Source organism: Akebia trifoliata, chromosome 4 (assembly GCF_017979445.1).
Source record: "Akebia trifoliata isolate Shusen 1 chromosome 4, ASM1797944v1, whole genome shotgun sequence".
In the NCBI taxonomy this organism is placed as follows: Eukaryota; Viridiplantae; Streptophyta; class Magnoliopsida; order Ranunculales; family Lardizabalaceae; genus Akebia; species Akebia trifoliata.
In genome coordinates, this window is record NC_141378.1 from 28,214,211 (window position 1) to 28,229,909 (window position 15,699).

At 32.6% G+C, this 15,699-nt stretch overlaps 1 protein-coding gene across 2 annotated transcripts; it reads right to left on the reverse strand.

Annotated features, from left to right (window-relative positions):
- Positions 1 to 2,702: 2,702 nt before the first annotated feature.
- On the reverse strand, positions 2,703 to 15,699 carry LOC147404659 (uncharacterized). 2 transcript variants are annotated; one of them, XM_086440701.1, is made up of 3 exons: positions 15,542 to 15,681; positions 13,797 to 13,879; positions 2,703 to 3,008 (listed from the first exon to the last, which is right to left on the reverse strand). In XM_086440701.1, the coding sequence occupies exons 2-3, from the start codon at positions 13,801 to 13,803 to the stop codon at positions 2,764 to 2,766; spliced, it is 252 nt and encodes an 83-aa protein (XP_086296827.1). In that variant the 5' UTR covers positions 13,804 to 13,879; positions 15,542 to 15,681; the 3' UTR covers positions 2,703 to 2,763. The 2 variants fall into 2 exon arrangements, with proteins under 2 accessions (XP_086296827.1, XP_086296826.1); XM_086440700.1 differs by lacking the exon at positions 13,797 to 13,879 and having other exon boundaries at positions 15,542 to 15,699.

The following is a 15,699-nucleotide window of genomic DNA, read 5'->3' on the forward strand; positions in this document are numbered from 1 at the left end:
TTTTTAACAGGGCTTCAACCCTTAGACTTTCGACCAAACTAAAGTCTGACATACCGGTGGTAGGGAAGGGTTAACATTGCATCTTATGATCTGCTAAAAAAATAAGAGAAAAAAGATGGAGAGATAGAAGAGGAAGATGGAGAGGGTAAAGAATGAGATACTAGAAAAAAAAATCCTACTCTAAAACCCACCTTGAAGCCTTTACTTTATTATTCTTCTTCTCCTTCTTAAGTCCTTGATGTAATATTTTAAGTCTTTTTTTAAGAGAAGAGGGCGAGGGAGAGAATGAAAAGGTTAGTAGGGATTTTATGAATATAGAGTGAAATTGAGATAAGAGATGAGAATTGAGGGAGAGGATTTCAAGCATGGGTTTTTCGAAGAGTGTGAGGGGTTTTTATAGGGGTTGAGGGTTACTTTTAGGGATAGGATGGTCCAAGATAGAAAATGAAAGATAATGATATGGGATTTAGAGGATTTTGATTGGGATTTAAGGTTAGTGGAGGGTAGAAATGATAAATGGTGTGAGTGGATCTTCTTGACCCATGTTGCATGCTTTTGACCTATATGAGTTGGATCTCTCAACTCATTCTTAGGATGAGTGTGACCCAAATGAGGTAGTTGATTGAGGGAATGGCTAAGATATGGTGGTTAGGCAATTGGTTTAGGGAGAGTGGAAGAGATGGTGACACATGTAAAAAGGGCGTGAGAGCATGGGTTAAGTGAGTTGATTAAGGAAATTGAGGAGTAGGGGTATGGAGACTACTTGTTGAGTGTTTTGAGGAGAATGTGATGGGGTTAGTGGTAACATGTGGTATGATGTGAGTTGGTTAGCTTTTGAGGGTAATGATAGGGTTGAGTAGAATGGATTTGGGAGATGAGTTATGATTGTAATAAGTGTCCACCTTGATGATCATGGATTTTTTGTGTTGATTGGTTAAGATTATGGATATGATTTTGAGCTAAGGTATAGATTTGATTTAAGATAGGCTTTTTTGTATGTTAGGCTTAGGATTGGATTGTAGTTTAAGTTAAGTTGCATTAAAATTGGCTTAGAGTTAGATTAGGTTGAGGCATTTTGAGGAATTGACTAGGGCTAGGTTGAGGTATTGGTTAGGGTTAGTTTGTTTTAAGATGAGACTAAAATGAGACTTAGGGTGGTTGAAGATTGATGGACTCTAGGTGGGCTTTAAAATGGGTCCAAGATTTGACAGTAGGTTTGGGGTTAGAGTGGTGAGGGTTTGAGAAGATAGAAGCCTTATTGTGGGTTCGTGAGACTTTTAGAGATCATAGGATCTTTTGATTTGAACAAAAATATTGAATTTTGAATATTTGGGCCTTTAGGCCCGTTGATGGGGTTTTTTTTATATAGAAAAATGATTTTTAAGGTTATTTTTTAGAGGAACCCATTTAAATTGGGGTGTCTGCAATACCAATCTACAACAATTACAAAGTGTGGCTACTTAGTTATAGGATTTCTTTATTCTCCATACTTACGGTCATCATAAAGTGGAGGAATTTATAGGTCATTATTACTCTTGCATTATGGGAAAATCACGACCCACATTTAAAATAGGTGACCATTAGATTGCATGCTGATTCTTCATTTCTAACCTTAGTTAATAAATTAGGCAATAAATCAATCTATTTAAAAACATTACGTGTTGGACCAAAATAATTTTCAAAAGACATTAATGTTGTTAATTGAGAAATTGCATGTCTAAAATAAAACATTTATTCGTATTAATTTTGAAAATGTTCCAACATCCATATCCAGTGTACTACTCTTGCTCTATCAATGGGTCCCTTTTGTGGGTGGTTTGAGCATGCCCTTACTTATTTGTGATGGTCATAGTAGTACTAAATCCCTTACTCCTCTCTAGTTCTCTCCAGAGTAAAGGAAAAGCACCTCGAACCAACAATCACTCACCTTAGCTTTGCAGAAGACCTCCTCGTTTTCTTTAAAGCCATAAACTAAACTTCATTGCCTTGTTTTGGGTTTCAGAAATCAATCTTGAGAAGAGTCAAATTTTCCTTGCAGGTGTTGATCGGAATACTGAAGAAGGTATCTTACTTCATAGGCTGAGGTTCTAGGTTCAAGAAAGGGGCCTTAATTCCCAGTAAGATATCTACCTAGGCCTCCCCCTTCCTCTCTTTACAAGAGATTGCCTTCCTGTGGTGGAGAAGATGACTTGAGAATCATATACTGGCAAAGAGAGCATGTAAAATCAGCGCTCAACTCTATCCAGGTGTGTGTACTGGAGCTCCTGTTTCGTTCTTCTAAGTCAAGGTTAACCAAAAAGCTAGAAGGGGATTTATACTAAATTTATATAGTTGTCAGTTGGAAGGAGATTTGCAAACCAATTCAAGATGGAGGCTTAGGGCTCAACAACATCACAGATATTAGTCCAAGCAGATTCCAAGGTTGCTATTCAGATCCTCAAAACAATACTTTGGGCATTCAACCTCTTGAGTTGGCTCTTTATATTCTTCATTTCTTCTATGTATGTGGTAAATGAGGCAATTTATACAGATCAAATCAAGAAAAACATATAGATTCCATCTTGGTGCTTAAAAGTTAAATGGTACAAACGCTGAAAATCCATGAAATTGGATAAGTGATAAGAGAGACAATAGAAAAGAGGTAGCCATGTAAGTCTTCCTTCTCATGTACAATTGGAAGTTTTTTTTTTTTTTTTTGTAACAACTTTTTTCCGGAGGACCGCTTGGGATTACAAAAGGAAATTATGCATGGTAAAATAGATTTCAATCTCGAAGGCCAAGCTCAAGCTCAAGCTCATCATCATCTTCAAACAGCCTTAAAAGACGTGCATGCTGCTCATCTCTCTTTTTCTTCTGCCATATCTTGAACAGGAATACAGAGAATACCGCAACAGCCACAACCCCAAGACATATGATGACCACCCTAACCCCAATGCTACTAGTAGAAGTAGCAGTCCCACTCTCAGCTTTCATCGCATCTTTCAAACTTGTCGGATTATCAGCCAATCCTGAGAAGACAGATAAATTGTTTGGCTAATTGCAACAGAAAATCCAACTTAAAAGACATGATTTCCAAATGAAGTTTAAATTAAAGGATCCATATTCGATTGTTTTTAAGATCGATCTAAATCAAGATTTTAAGACGTCTGAATAACTTGTAGATCACATTTCTGCCCTTTTTTTCTGATTAGTATAATGGATAATGGAATTTATCAATAATAATAAAGGAAGTTGAGGAGACCTGCCTAGTTAGAACTGATGTTGACACTATCTATTCTTGGTCTATAAACAAAATATCCCATTTAAACAGAAGAACAAGCCCGACATAGGAATGCCCTTTCAAAGGAAACCAAGAACCATTCCTGAAGATATAAGGTTGTCTTTCAGGGGTATAGAGGTGATGCTTTTGGCAAAATGGCAAGCAATTTTAATTTATTCCAAAATGCACCATAAAAGAGGATGCAAAATACAGAACATGGATCAAGTTGCATACATTAGTTAAATTGATCTTGCACAAAATGCATGCACATAATAATTGGGGCAAAAAAAAAAATAGGCAATTGAAATCAGGATGCCAGCTAGTAGCTGGTAAAGTCTGTGGATGATGTTAACATGACCTGGGTTTGCTTCCCACCATCATTGAGTCACTGATCTCATTATTAACAGGATTACCCAGTGGCAATACCAAAAAAATGAAAAAAAAAAAAAAAGGAATACTGCACCGGGAAAATAATTATAATTAAACATTAAAAATTATATAACTTCATTATGGCAAACACTTGCAATTTTTCGGGTAAGGCAATGAAACCATGCCATGCAATTTATTACAACTTTTAAACCTCCACACATGTTAAACACCTTACTTTTCCAGCCTGACATATTAATTATTTGAAAATCCAAGTCATGCAAATAAATTATTTGGAATAAAACTTAATTTTTCTTCCCCAGAAATATAGAAATAAATTTGTTATGAATATAGCACATAAAATATAGGTTTGCGCATATATGATTCATATAAAAAGCTTGTGGTATAATGACATACATTTATTCACACACATGTATGCATGGAGATATATGCATGGGCATAGTCAATAGAGTGATAGATAAACTCTTAGGAGTAGTGATAATTGTACAAATTGATGATATTTACAATTCCATTTCCACACAGCTTAATTCCAGTGAAGTCAAATGCAAACAATCAAGATATTCTGGAAATTTTTAAACAAGTTAAAATCAACATTCCATTGTTAGATTCCATTAAGAAAATACCATCATATGCCAAATTTTTAAATGATCTTTGCAAAGTAAAGCATAAGCTCAATGTACAAAAGAAAGCCTTTTTGACAAAACAATTAAGTGCAACCATTAATCATAACACTCCCCCTAAGTACAAGGATCCTGAATGCCCTACAATTTATTGTGTCATAGGGAATTTCCACATGGAACAAGAGTTATTGAACTTAGGGGCGAGTGTTAACCTTCAACCCTACTCAATATATACACAATTAGGCTTAGGTGAGTTACAACCCACCTGAGTCACTTTATAACTCGCAGATCATTCTGTTAAAATACCAAGAGGCCTCGTAGAAGATGTACTAGTACAAGTCAAAAAAATTTACTTTCCCGTAGATTTTATTGTCTTGAATACTAAACCTATTGCTAATGTGAACACTCAAATTCATGTCATACTTGGTCATCCATTTCTTGCTACTTCTAATGCTTTAATCAATTGTAGGAATGGTGTAATGAAATTATCATCTAATAATATGACGATTGAATTTAATATTTTTAACATAAGCAAACAACCGAATGACAATGATGAACTGAACAAAGTGAACATAATTGACATCCTCGTGCAAGACAAATTCAGTCAATCTACCTTTTCAGATCCTTTGGAAGAATGTGTGGCCCATTTTGGATTTCTTGATGACATAATTATTAATGATGTCCATGCTCTTCTGGATTCTATTTTTATGCTAGACACAAGAAAAAAAACATCTCACTTTGAAGATTTACCACTTAGTTTAGAAAAATATGTCCCATTTAGTGTCAAAGCACGAAAACTTAACCTAAAACCATTACAGTTTGATCTTAAATATGCATTTTTAGGTCAAAAGAATACTTTTCCAGTAATCATTCTAAACAACTAGAACAAGATTAAGAAGATATATTATAGAATGTTATGTAAAACCATAAAGAAGCCATACGATGAACCATTATAAATATCAAAAGAATTAGTCCTGCGATGTGTACCCATAAAATTCATTTAAAAGACCAAGGCAAACCATCTCGAGAGATGCAACGTAGGCTAAACCCTTTCAATGAAAAAGGTGGTTAGAACTAAAGCCTTCAAACTTTTAGATGTGGGTATTTGCCCATCTCTAATAATAGGTGGGTAAATCTAGCAAGTAGTTCCTAAGAAATATGGGATTATTGGAGTCCGAAACTCTAATGATGTACTTGTTCCAACTAGAATTACGACTAGTTGGAAAATGTGTATAGACTATAGAAAACTTAATGTTGTTACCAAGAAAGACCACTTCCCTTTACCATTTATAGACCAAATGTTAAAAAGATTAGCAGGACACCCTTACTATTGCTTCCTAGATGGTTATTCAAGATATAACCAAATCAAAATTGCTCTTGAAGACCAAGAGAAAATCACTTTAACATGTCCCTTTGGTACCTTTGCCTACAAGTGAATGTCATTCAGATTATGTAACGCTTCCGCAACTTTTCAACGATACGTGCTTAGTATATTTTTTGATATGGTTGAGCAATTTTTGGAAGTCTTCATGGACGATTTCTCTGTATTTGATTTATTTTTCAATGAATGTTTATACCATCTTGAAGTTGTTTTAATTTGTTGTGAAGAAAATGATCCCATCTTATATTAGTTAAAATGTCATTTTATGATATCTGAGGGAATTGTTCTTGGACATTATTTCTCGTGATGGAATTAAAGTTAACCTCATTACTAATTCATCAATCCCTAAAAATGTTAAACAAATTAGATCATTCTTGAATCACAGGATTTTACGAAAGATTCATAAAGGAATTCACTCCATATCTAGACCTTTATGTAATCTTTTGGCGAAAAAGAATTCATTTGAGTGGAACGAACCATGCCAATTAGCTTTTGATAAGCTAAAGGGAATGTTGATATCCACATCTATAATTCAACCACCCGATTGGAATTCACATTTTGAAATCTTGTGTAACGCAAGTGATTATGTTGTGAGGGCGGATAAAGAAAGGATCGGAAGCCTTATGTTATCTACTATGCAAATAAAACTCTCAATAGTGTCTAAATTAATTATTCAACTACAAAAAAAAAAAAAAAAAAGAATTATTGACTGTGGTTTTTGTTTTGAAAATTTTTATATCTTATCTCAAAAGATCTAAGATATTAATTTACACTGACCATGCCGCGCTTAAGTATCTTCTTTCCAAGAAGGATGCTAAACCATGACTTATTTATTGGATTCTTCTACTTAAAGAATTTGATTTGGAGATTAAATATATATAAAAAAAAGTAGATAACCATTTATCTTGTTTTGTCATCTTGGATTCAATGGAAAATATGCTCATCAAAGAAACATTCCCCGATCAACTTTTTCATGTTTCCCAATCACCTTGGTATGCAGATATTGCAAATTATCTTGTTACAACTAAAATTTCTATCATTGGAAACATGATAACAAAAAATTCATCATCGAGGTATGATCCTTATTTATTTAAGTATTGTCCAGATTAAGTAATTATGGTCAAAAAATGAACAATTGAATGTTATTTCATTTTGTCATTTGCATGCTTGTGGTGGTCATTTTTTAACCAAGAAAATTGTTTTCAAAATTTTGCAATGTGATTTTTATTAGCTTAATTTGTTTAAGGACACTCATACATTTTGTAAGGCTTGTGAGCGTTGTTAGAAATTGGGAAGAATATCCCGTAGAAATTTGATGCCATTAAATCTGAATCTTATAATTGAAATGTTTGATTGTTGAGGCATCGAGTTCATGGGATCATTCCCTCCATTTTTTGGATATCTATATGTTTAATAGGTGTGGATTATGTTTCCAAATGGACTGAGACGGTTCCATGTAGAAAAAATGATCATAAAACTATTTAAAAAAATTTTAAAGAAAATATTGTCCAGATTTGGAACATCTCAAGCCATTATAAGTGATATGGGGAACACACTTTTGTAATAGACCTTTCGAAGCCTTAATGAAAAAATATGGGATCACCCATAAGTGGCTACACCGTAGCATTCATCGACGAGTGGAGAAATAGAAGTTTCTAATTGTGAAATAAAAAATATTTTAGAAAAAATAGTGAATCTGAATCGTAAAGATTGGTCTTTACTATGGAAGCCCATGGGCCTAACACATCCTCACAAAATCGGCTTATAAGGTGAGGATTGCCGCTGGTTTATATATAGCCCAAGGTTTTGATACCTAGGATATGTGGGACTATCTCTTACACTCCCCCTCACATGTAACGTGTCTCCTACATCCTTGTGGCTACCCGCTCTAATACCATATGGAAGCTCATGGGCCTAACTCATCCTCACAAAACTAGCTTATAAGGTGAGGATTGCCCCAGGTTTATATTTAGCCCAAGGTCTTGATACCTAGGCAATGTGAGACTATCTCTTACATTTACGACTAACTGATGCGTTTTGGGCTTATCAAACAGCTTTTAAAACTCCGATTGGAATGTCCCCTAATGACTTTTCTTTGGTAAAACTTGTCACTTGCCTGTGGAATTGGAGCATAAAGCCTAATAAACAATAAAAACTCAATTTTGATCTTCACAAAGCTAGCTCGTTTAGGAAGCTCCACAACTCAATGGGTTGGAGGAGACCAAGTCTGATGAACTATGACTGAATTGTTCACTTGGTTGGGAAAAAATAAAATAGGGTATTATTACGTTATGAAAAGCAACCAATGGATTAGATCAGGTACTTTGAAAAAGGCTACCTATTATTTAAGTTTGAAAAAAATGTGAATTGCAATGAAAATAAAAGAAAAAATATAACAAAAAAAGCAATGAAAGTATAAAGTGTAGTTTAAAAAAATGTGGGGTGTAAAAACCGTCATTGTAAGAAACCAAATAAATTGAAATATAATAGATAAAGCTCATGAGGTACTAAAGTGAACATCCACAATTTTTGCAATCCTGGACAATTCAGCTTAATTTTGAATTGGATTCTTAGGTTAATCTAACCATTTCTTTGATGATTACAAGTTTAACTCTACTTTTAAGAGACCAAAACTTCAGTTATTTGTCAAAATTCACATGCACTCAAGGTTAAATTGTTTGAGCTTTCTAACGGTTAATTAATAATTTTTCACTTTAATTTAAATGTCAGAAATTTTTACTGAAAAAAAAAATGTACAATATCCCGTGTCATAGTAATCTTGAGTTTGATTCTTGATTGGTTTATGCAACATTTGAAGTTGATTTCTGAATAGATCAAATTTATACTTTGAAAAAATGGGGTATTGTTGGTCATGCTTTACAGTGATTATTCTGATTATTTTGATTGTTAATTTATACCCTTCTAATCTAAGTTGAATTCATTGTCATGATTTGGTAGTACCATTGAGGGATTGAAATAAAATAATGCTTTCAGGTGTTTCTTTATTTAAAAAATTATTTCTTAATTTTTTTTTTGCTTTTTGCCTTTTTGTCTAGTAGACATTAAAATTAGCGCTTCTTAAGAGACAACCCATTGCTAATCAGGAGCTTTAGATTACAATCTTACATAATGGACTTGATGAATTGAATTTTGTGGGTATATGGACTGCAAACCCTCACGAGTCAAACTTGTCTACTAGGATAACCTATGGGTTTACAGGCTTATTGCATATGTTAAATGCAGTCGAATTACCTGCGAAAGTGACTTTATTTTGATCACTTAATTTACTTGAGGACTAGCAAAATGCGGGTTAGGGGTGTGATAATTATACAAATTGATGATATTTACCCCTAATTTGTGGTGATTAATAAATATTAATTTGGTTAATATAGCCTAATTAGTTGAATTTTCATTCGCGTAGGTGTTAAGACGTTCAAAAGGTAAGAAAAAGACTAAATATGGATTTTTGGTGAATAAAACATACAAAAAGGAAATTGAGCAATTATGAGACAAGTTAAAGGAAAGCCTAAAGAAAAAAAGAAAGAATGAGAAGTTTCCAAAAAATGAAAATCTCTACATATTCTCTTACACAAAAACACCAAATCCTCTTCTATTTTGTCTTATTCTAAAAGATCCAATACATCTCTCCCATATCTTTTTTATTTCTATTTCTCTCTTTCCTCCACATGTTAAATTCTCTCCCCTCCCACATCTCACATTCTATTTTAATTTGTTTATATTTTTTCTATTCTCCTGCCATTATTTATTTCTTTAGACTTTTCATCATCTTTCTTCATCTCCAATCTTCCTTTCTAATCTCTCTCTTTAATTTCTTTTAGTTTACTTTTCTAAGTTTTTTTATTCAATAATTTTGATGGACTCATTTATGAAAATTGTTGACTAAAATCCTAACTAGGGTTAAGGGTAACTCAAAGATTATAATATTATTTCGATCAATGATGATAACTTAATGCTTATATTTTTTTTGAATTGATCTAATGTGAGTTAATTATTTTTGTTTAATTCGATATCTATAAAAAAAATTTGAGTTTTTGTTTAAGATCATTACATTGAGTGCTTGAAATTTTTTCTTGATTCATTGTGGATAATTCTCACATTGATTCCTTAAGGAATCCTTGTGGTATGTGAATGTACTACACGTGCTAACCTAATATTTTCCAAGATATTTTAGAAAATAATTTTTTATTTAATTGTTACATCATCCAGTTAGGTAGAATCTTTATTCAAAACTAACAGAGAAAAAAGTTGAATGAATAAAATTATAATTTTTGAGTGAATCCCCCGATGCCTTAGCACTTTTTAATTTTTTTTTAAATCTTTTAATTTTGCTCCATACGAAAATGTGGAAAATCATCTTTTCATATTTAAGTTAAGTCTTCTTTTACCTCATCCGTGTTTTATTTCAATTTTTACAAAATCCCCATGGATCAAACTCAGACTCCGAAGATTTTATTACTTCGCTACAACCCTACATTTGGGGTATTTAACCTACACTATTTCAGTCATAACAAGGAGCGGCTTTGATGTAAGAAGCAGCACACCTAGATGTCAATAGATCATTTGTTAAGAATTTTCGCATGGTTGATTGTCTAAAAGTTTGGTTGGTGGAAAAGGCATGTACTCATATGGAAATGACCATTCAAAAACACTTACTCCCATTCCCAAGCTAAAACTTTGTCCTATTGTAGTATTTCTAATGCAAGATGGAGAGGTAAGAAGATAAAACATGGGGGGTTATGGATGTTCCGTTGGCTTTATATTGAGTTAGAAAAAGGTTAGAACTAGGTCTAGGGTTGATAATAGGGATAGGATATGGATTATGGGAGGTTTAAAATGGTTTGCAAACAGGTCCAGCAGGGTTATAGGCTGAAATTAGGGTTGAATGATTTGTTTAGGGGCTGGAAAATGTCGCTGCAGAGTGGTATTTAACAGAGCAGAAATTTTCTGCAGCCAGTACTGAGTTCTTAGAAGGGTAGTTTGGATTGGGATGTAGAGAATTAATTGGGATCTAGGGTTGGTGCAGCTGTGTCAAAAGTTGTAATAGTATTTACAACAGGTACTGTGTAGGGATGCATTTTAGGAAAGAGTTCTAGGGTTAAACCTTAGATCGGTTGCGCTAGGTGATGGGGGCAGCAAGGTGTGATGTTAGGATAAAAAAATAATAATAATAATAATTAAAGAATATAAAAAGAAGAAGAGAGATTGGTGATGGAGACTTAAAGAAGAAAATTACAGTTTGAATCACACAAACTGACCCAAGTTTCACACTTGGGGTTTCTGGAGGTTTCACACCAACGAAGGCTGTAGAACATATTTTCTCTTCTTGTTCATTAAAATCTACACTAAATGCGTAATAAAAGCTGTATATAAGAAATTAACTTAAAGAGTTTAATAGAAACTCTAAAAACAGAAACTTACCTAACAGGACTCTTTTATTCACTAGATAAAATTTCTAAATTTAAAAAATCCCGAAATAATAATTTTTGGGAAATAGATACTTTCCAAAAATAGAAAATTTTATAATTTGAAAAAAATATATATAAAAAAATTCCTACTAATTAAAAATTCCTATTAATAAACTTCTAAAATAACGAGGAGACAAAAAAACATAAAATAGGCCCGCAACTAAAACTCAATGACTAAAATAAAATAAAATCCTAAAACTTAAATATGGCCCAAATATGAGGCCCATGATATCCAATGTCCCCATCAATTTCTTGTTACTATTTCAAACAAGTTTAAATAACTATATTTTATTTCTCCTCAATATTATCAGTAGATTTTTTATTTTATTTTTTTGAAGAGTAAATTACCAGTATACCCTAATGCCTTTTCTAATTTTTACAAAAGGAAATCTAGGACAACCACCTACATGGTACTAATCCAATCAGTCCCATGAGTTCACAAAAGAAGTTGAAAACCATAAGGGTGAATACCAATAAACAATCAAAAGTCTCTTTGAAGATCATCATAATATCCATTTATAAGAAAACAAAATCTTTAAACTAATTAAAGTTCGAAGTAACAAATCCTAGCCACACCTCTCAAGTAACATAAATACTTTATTTATAATAACAAAAATATCCTAATTTTCCTCACTTTGATTAGACCAAAACTTTCAACACAATTTTGACATCCAAAACATCATAATCTCAATATATAAATCATGAAATGGCTATTGCAGACTTCAAAATGAACGTTCCACACATCCAATGACTTATCAATCGGATATACAAGTAACATGTTATACTTCTTTCTTCTTAGAAATTAACAATACCTAGACCCAATGGGATTAGAGAGTTTGAGCTCATTTCCTAACATATGTGATTGGGACATCAGATCATCGCCCTCTAAATATTACCATAAGAGAAGGAAATCACAAGATTCGTTGTGGATTGGTGATAGCTATGGAGAGGACTTGAAGACCCCATGCGCAAGATCTTTTGAAGACTCCACATTTGAGAGTGCATATGAGTTGCATTTGGATCAAGGAGGACTTGCATTTGGATCAAGGAGGACTTGATGGTTGAATTAGAATGACCAACACGTGACCTTAGTATTAGAATACTTGGAATTTATTTAACTTTCTGTTTTAGACTTTATTTTGAATTTTTTTACGTTTTGGATTTATTTTTATGTTTTATTGATGCATGGTCATAATATAGATGTTTAGGGGTAATTTAGTAACTTTAGGTTGTCTTTTATTTAAGTTTTTAAGGTTTAAAATTTTAGGAGAGAAAAATTACGAAAATTAAATAATTTTTGTAATTTATCTTTTACTTAAGAGTAGCTTAGGTCTTTTCTCTTTAGGGTTTTGTTTTTACAATTTAAGGATATCTTTATGTCATTTTATGGAGTTTTTTTTTAATACAATTTACAGAATTTCTAATTTTCCTATCTTGAATGTTAGGACATTCATCTTGGTAAGCAAGAATTATCTATCTCTTCTATTTTCTTCTTGATTTACAGGTATAGTCTAATTTTCTTCTTCTTTTCATCTTCTTTTCATAGTTTTATGTGATTTTTCTGTGACTAAACCCTAGGTGAGCCCTTACCAACGTCTTTTTAGATATCCTACATATATAGAACCTACCATAACCCCTCCTAAAACTACCACGTTTCTGCCCAGCCCAAACCAGTCCAAAACCCTTGTCTAGTCAACCTAAATCAAACACAAAATCATCCATACATGCTGTCCAATAATTTATAGCAAGCTTAGACCATCCTAAAATCCTTATTTTTATTATTCTAACCTTATTTCGACCCTAGATATGACCTTAGGAACCTAAATTTTCTAAATCTTTTTAGATATTGTTAGACTAATACCCAAAGCTAGTTGGAAGTTCTACCTTCCATAAGATTCCTCAATGAAATATTTTAAATTCAAACCGGCAGGACTTACAACATTGTCTAAAATTATTTGTTAGCTAATTACTAGACTTTTCTTATTTCTTGTGGTAGAATCCGGTAACTTATAATATTCATTGTTCTTGATAAAAAAATTTTGTAATCTCAGAACTATCATTTTAGTTAGTTCATTCATAGTCCTGCATCAATATGTTTGTAGTATCTTCAAGATGACTAATGATCTTTGATCTTCTATATTAAGGTTTAAAAGATCTTATTGTGTTCTACATCATTCTCCCCAAGTTGGAGAATAACTTGTCCTCGAGTTTAATCGAATGCATTTTTTAAATAGATCCATAATGCTTCCTCCACATACTTTTTTTGACTTCTGTTTTGATAAATCATTTTCAATCTCAAAGTAGTTAAAAACAACACCAAATACACCAATATCATCACAAAGAAATGTTTTGGGAGTTAAATAAAAATGGGTCAGCATAAGTTGTATATATGACTATTTAGTTTTTCGGAAAACCAGAAATCTTTTCTAAATCTACCTGTTGAGTCAATACATTTTCTAAATTAACTCTTTTTTTCTTCTTCTGCTCCTTTTTCTTATTCATAAGATCTACAAATTTCCATCTTTTGGATATTTATCAAAGATTGACGGTGAGCTCCAATTGATGACAACCAAACCCCTCTCATTTTTTATATTCACAATGATCAGTATACTCCCAAAAGGTGAACTGTTCTAGTTCCAAAAAGAATAGAAACATGGAGTTACCTTTCATTTTTTGAAAATTTGCCGTTGAAGTTCACTAAGATATTCTGTAGCCATAGCATTCCAAGAAATTTATGCTAATGAATCTGCTCTCAAACCCAAGAAAAGAACTACTCATGATACCACTTAAGAAGCTGGAAGAATGGGTAGGCAAGGAAGAAATAGAACTTCGATCACACTCAAATCTATATTTCTTATATGTAAATCTGGGAAAAAACTCAAGCAGGGTGCTAATCAAAGCAATCCCGAAAGTTCACAAAGGAACAAAGTAAAAAAGAAAAATCCAAGTAATCTCAAAAATTCTATTATAAAGGAACTTTCAACACAATTTTGACCCCCAAAGGATCAGAATGTCCATGTGATTCATGAAATGGTTGTAGATCTCAGAACAAACATTCAAACGCATCTAATGGCTTTCTAGTCAAAACTAAACAAAAAGAATCAAATAAAACAACAAACATAAATTTATAGCTAGACATACCAAAAATTCAAGGATTGCAAACAACAGCTTTGAAGAGAAAATAACATAAGAATATGTCCTTCAGGCAAAATTCAATAAAAAACTGAACAAGAACATTTCTTTAGAGCTCGAAATACCCTTCTTTATAGACTCCTCTAATTCACTTTTAGTGAATCCAGTGTTGATCTTCCAAGACAAAACACTTACTAATTAAACCCTACTACAAAGAATCAAGCTTGACCCTAAAATATAAATCAACGCAATTTAGAGACTAAACAAAAAGGTAGAAATTGAGATGTCTCCTACAACTGGGTTCAATTAAAACACGAATAAAATTAACCAAGCAAATCTGGACCCAAGCAATACTAACCATTCATTTAGATCAAATAAAAATTCCAAATCTAAGCGTCAGTTGTAAGTCTATGGATTGCAAAGATCAACTAATTTATAATTAGACCTAAAAACAACGAGGAGAATCAATAAGTTACAACAAACCAAACAAATCTGAACACCTAAAAACCTAATAAATGATTTTGATTTAACTCATCTCATCAAAACCTTATGTAAAAACACCATATATTTATTAATTCAAGAGAGTTCATATAAGCTCTCGCTGCCTCAATCCACATCCTACTTATTATCAGTCTTTGTTACATAATAAAAACCCATCCCAATTGATGTATCCCTTAGTTTATCATATATTGAAATTGAAGGCATTTCTACATTTCACGAAAACAAAAACAAAAATCATTTTTTAATTCCATTTTTCTTAGTCTTTCAACAAATCCATGATTCATCTCAACATACATAATTCCACCGCACTGAATCTATGAATTTCCCAAATATTCAGCTCCATAGAGCATAGTGAGTGACCCCTAAATTTGATTGGAGATTTAACGGTCACATGGCACTCCAGAAGCACACATCCATTTTATTAACCATCATATCTAATTTTTAATCAAATCCCAAAACTAAGCACCACCCATGGTTGTACAGACAACAGAGATCAACAATCAGAGAACCAAACAAATTATCAAATTTATAATTGAAACCCTAGCATACAAGAAAAAAATTATCCAGCCCAAATTTAATATGTATAAACCAATCCATGAAAAAAGCTTTGAAAGGGGAATCAATTAAATGGTTTTAGAGATGTTCAATTTGACGATTTCAAAAGTTAAATTAAACAGAGAAAAAAAGAAAAGAAAGGGTGCAGGAACGGAGATTTAAATGTAGATCTAAAATAAGAGATCAAAAAGTTTGAACCGTCGAGATTGGAAAAACGAACCTGAAATCAATTGCAGAGCGATTGAAGAAAAGAAGATGAGATACTGTAACGATATCCGACCTGAGATTCCAGTCATCTCTCTCTCTCTCTCTTCCTCTCTGTTTTCGATGTATTAAAAGTTAAACCAGACACATAAGCGTGATTTCCAAGTTTCAAAC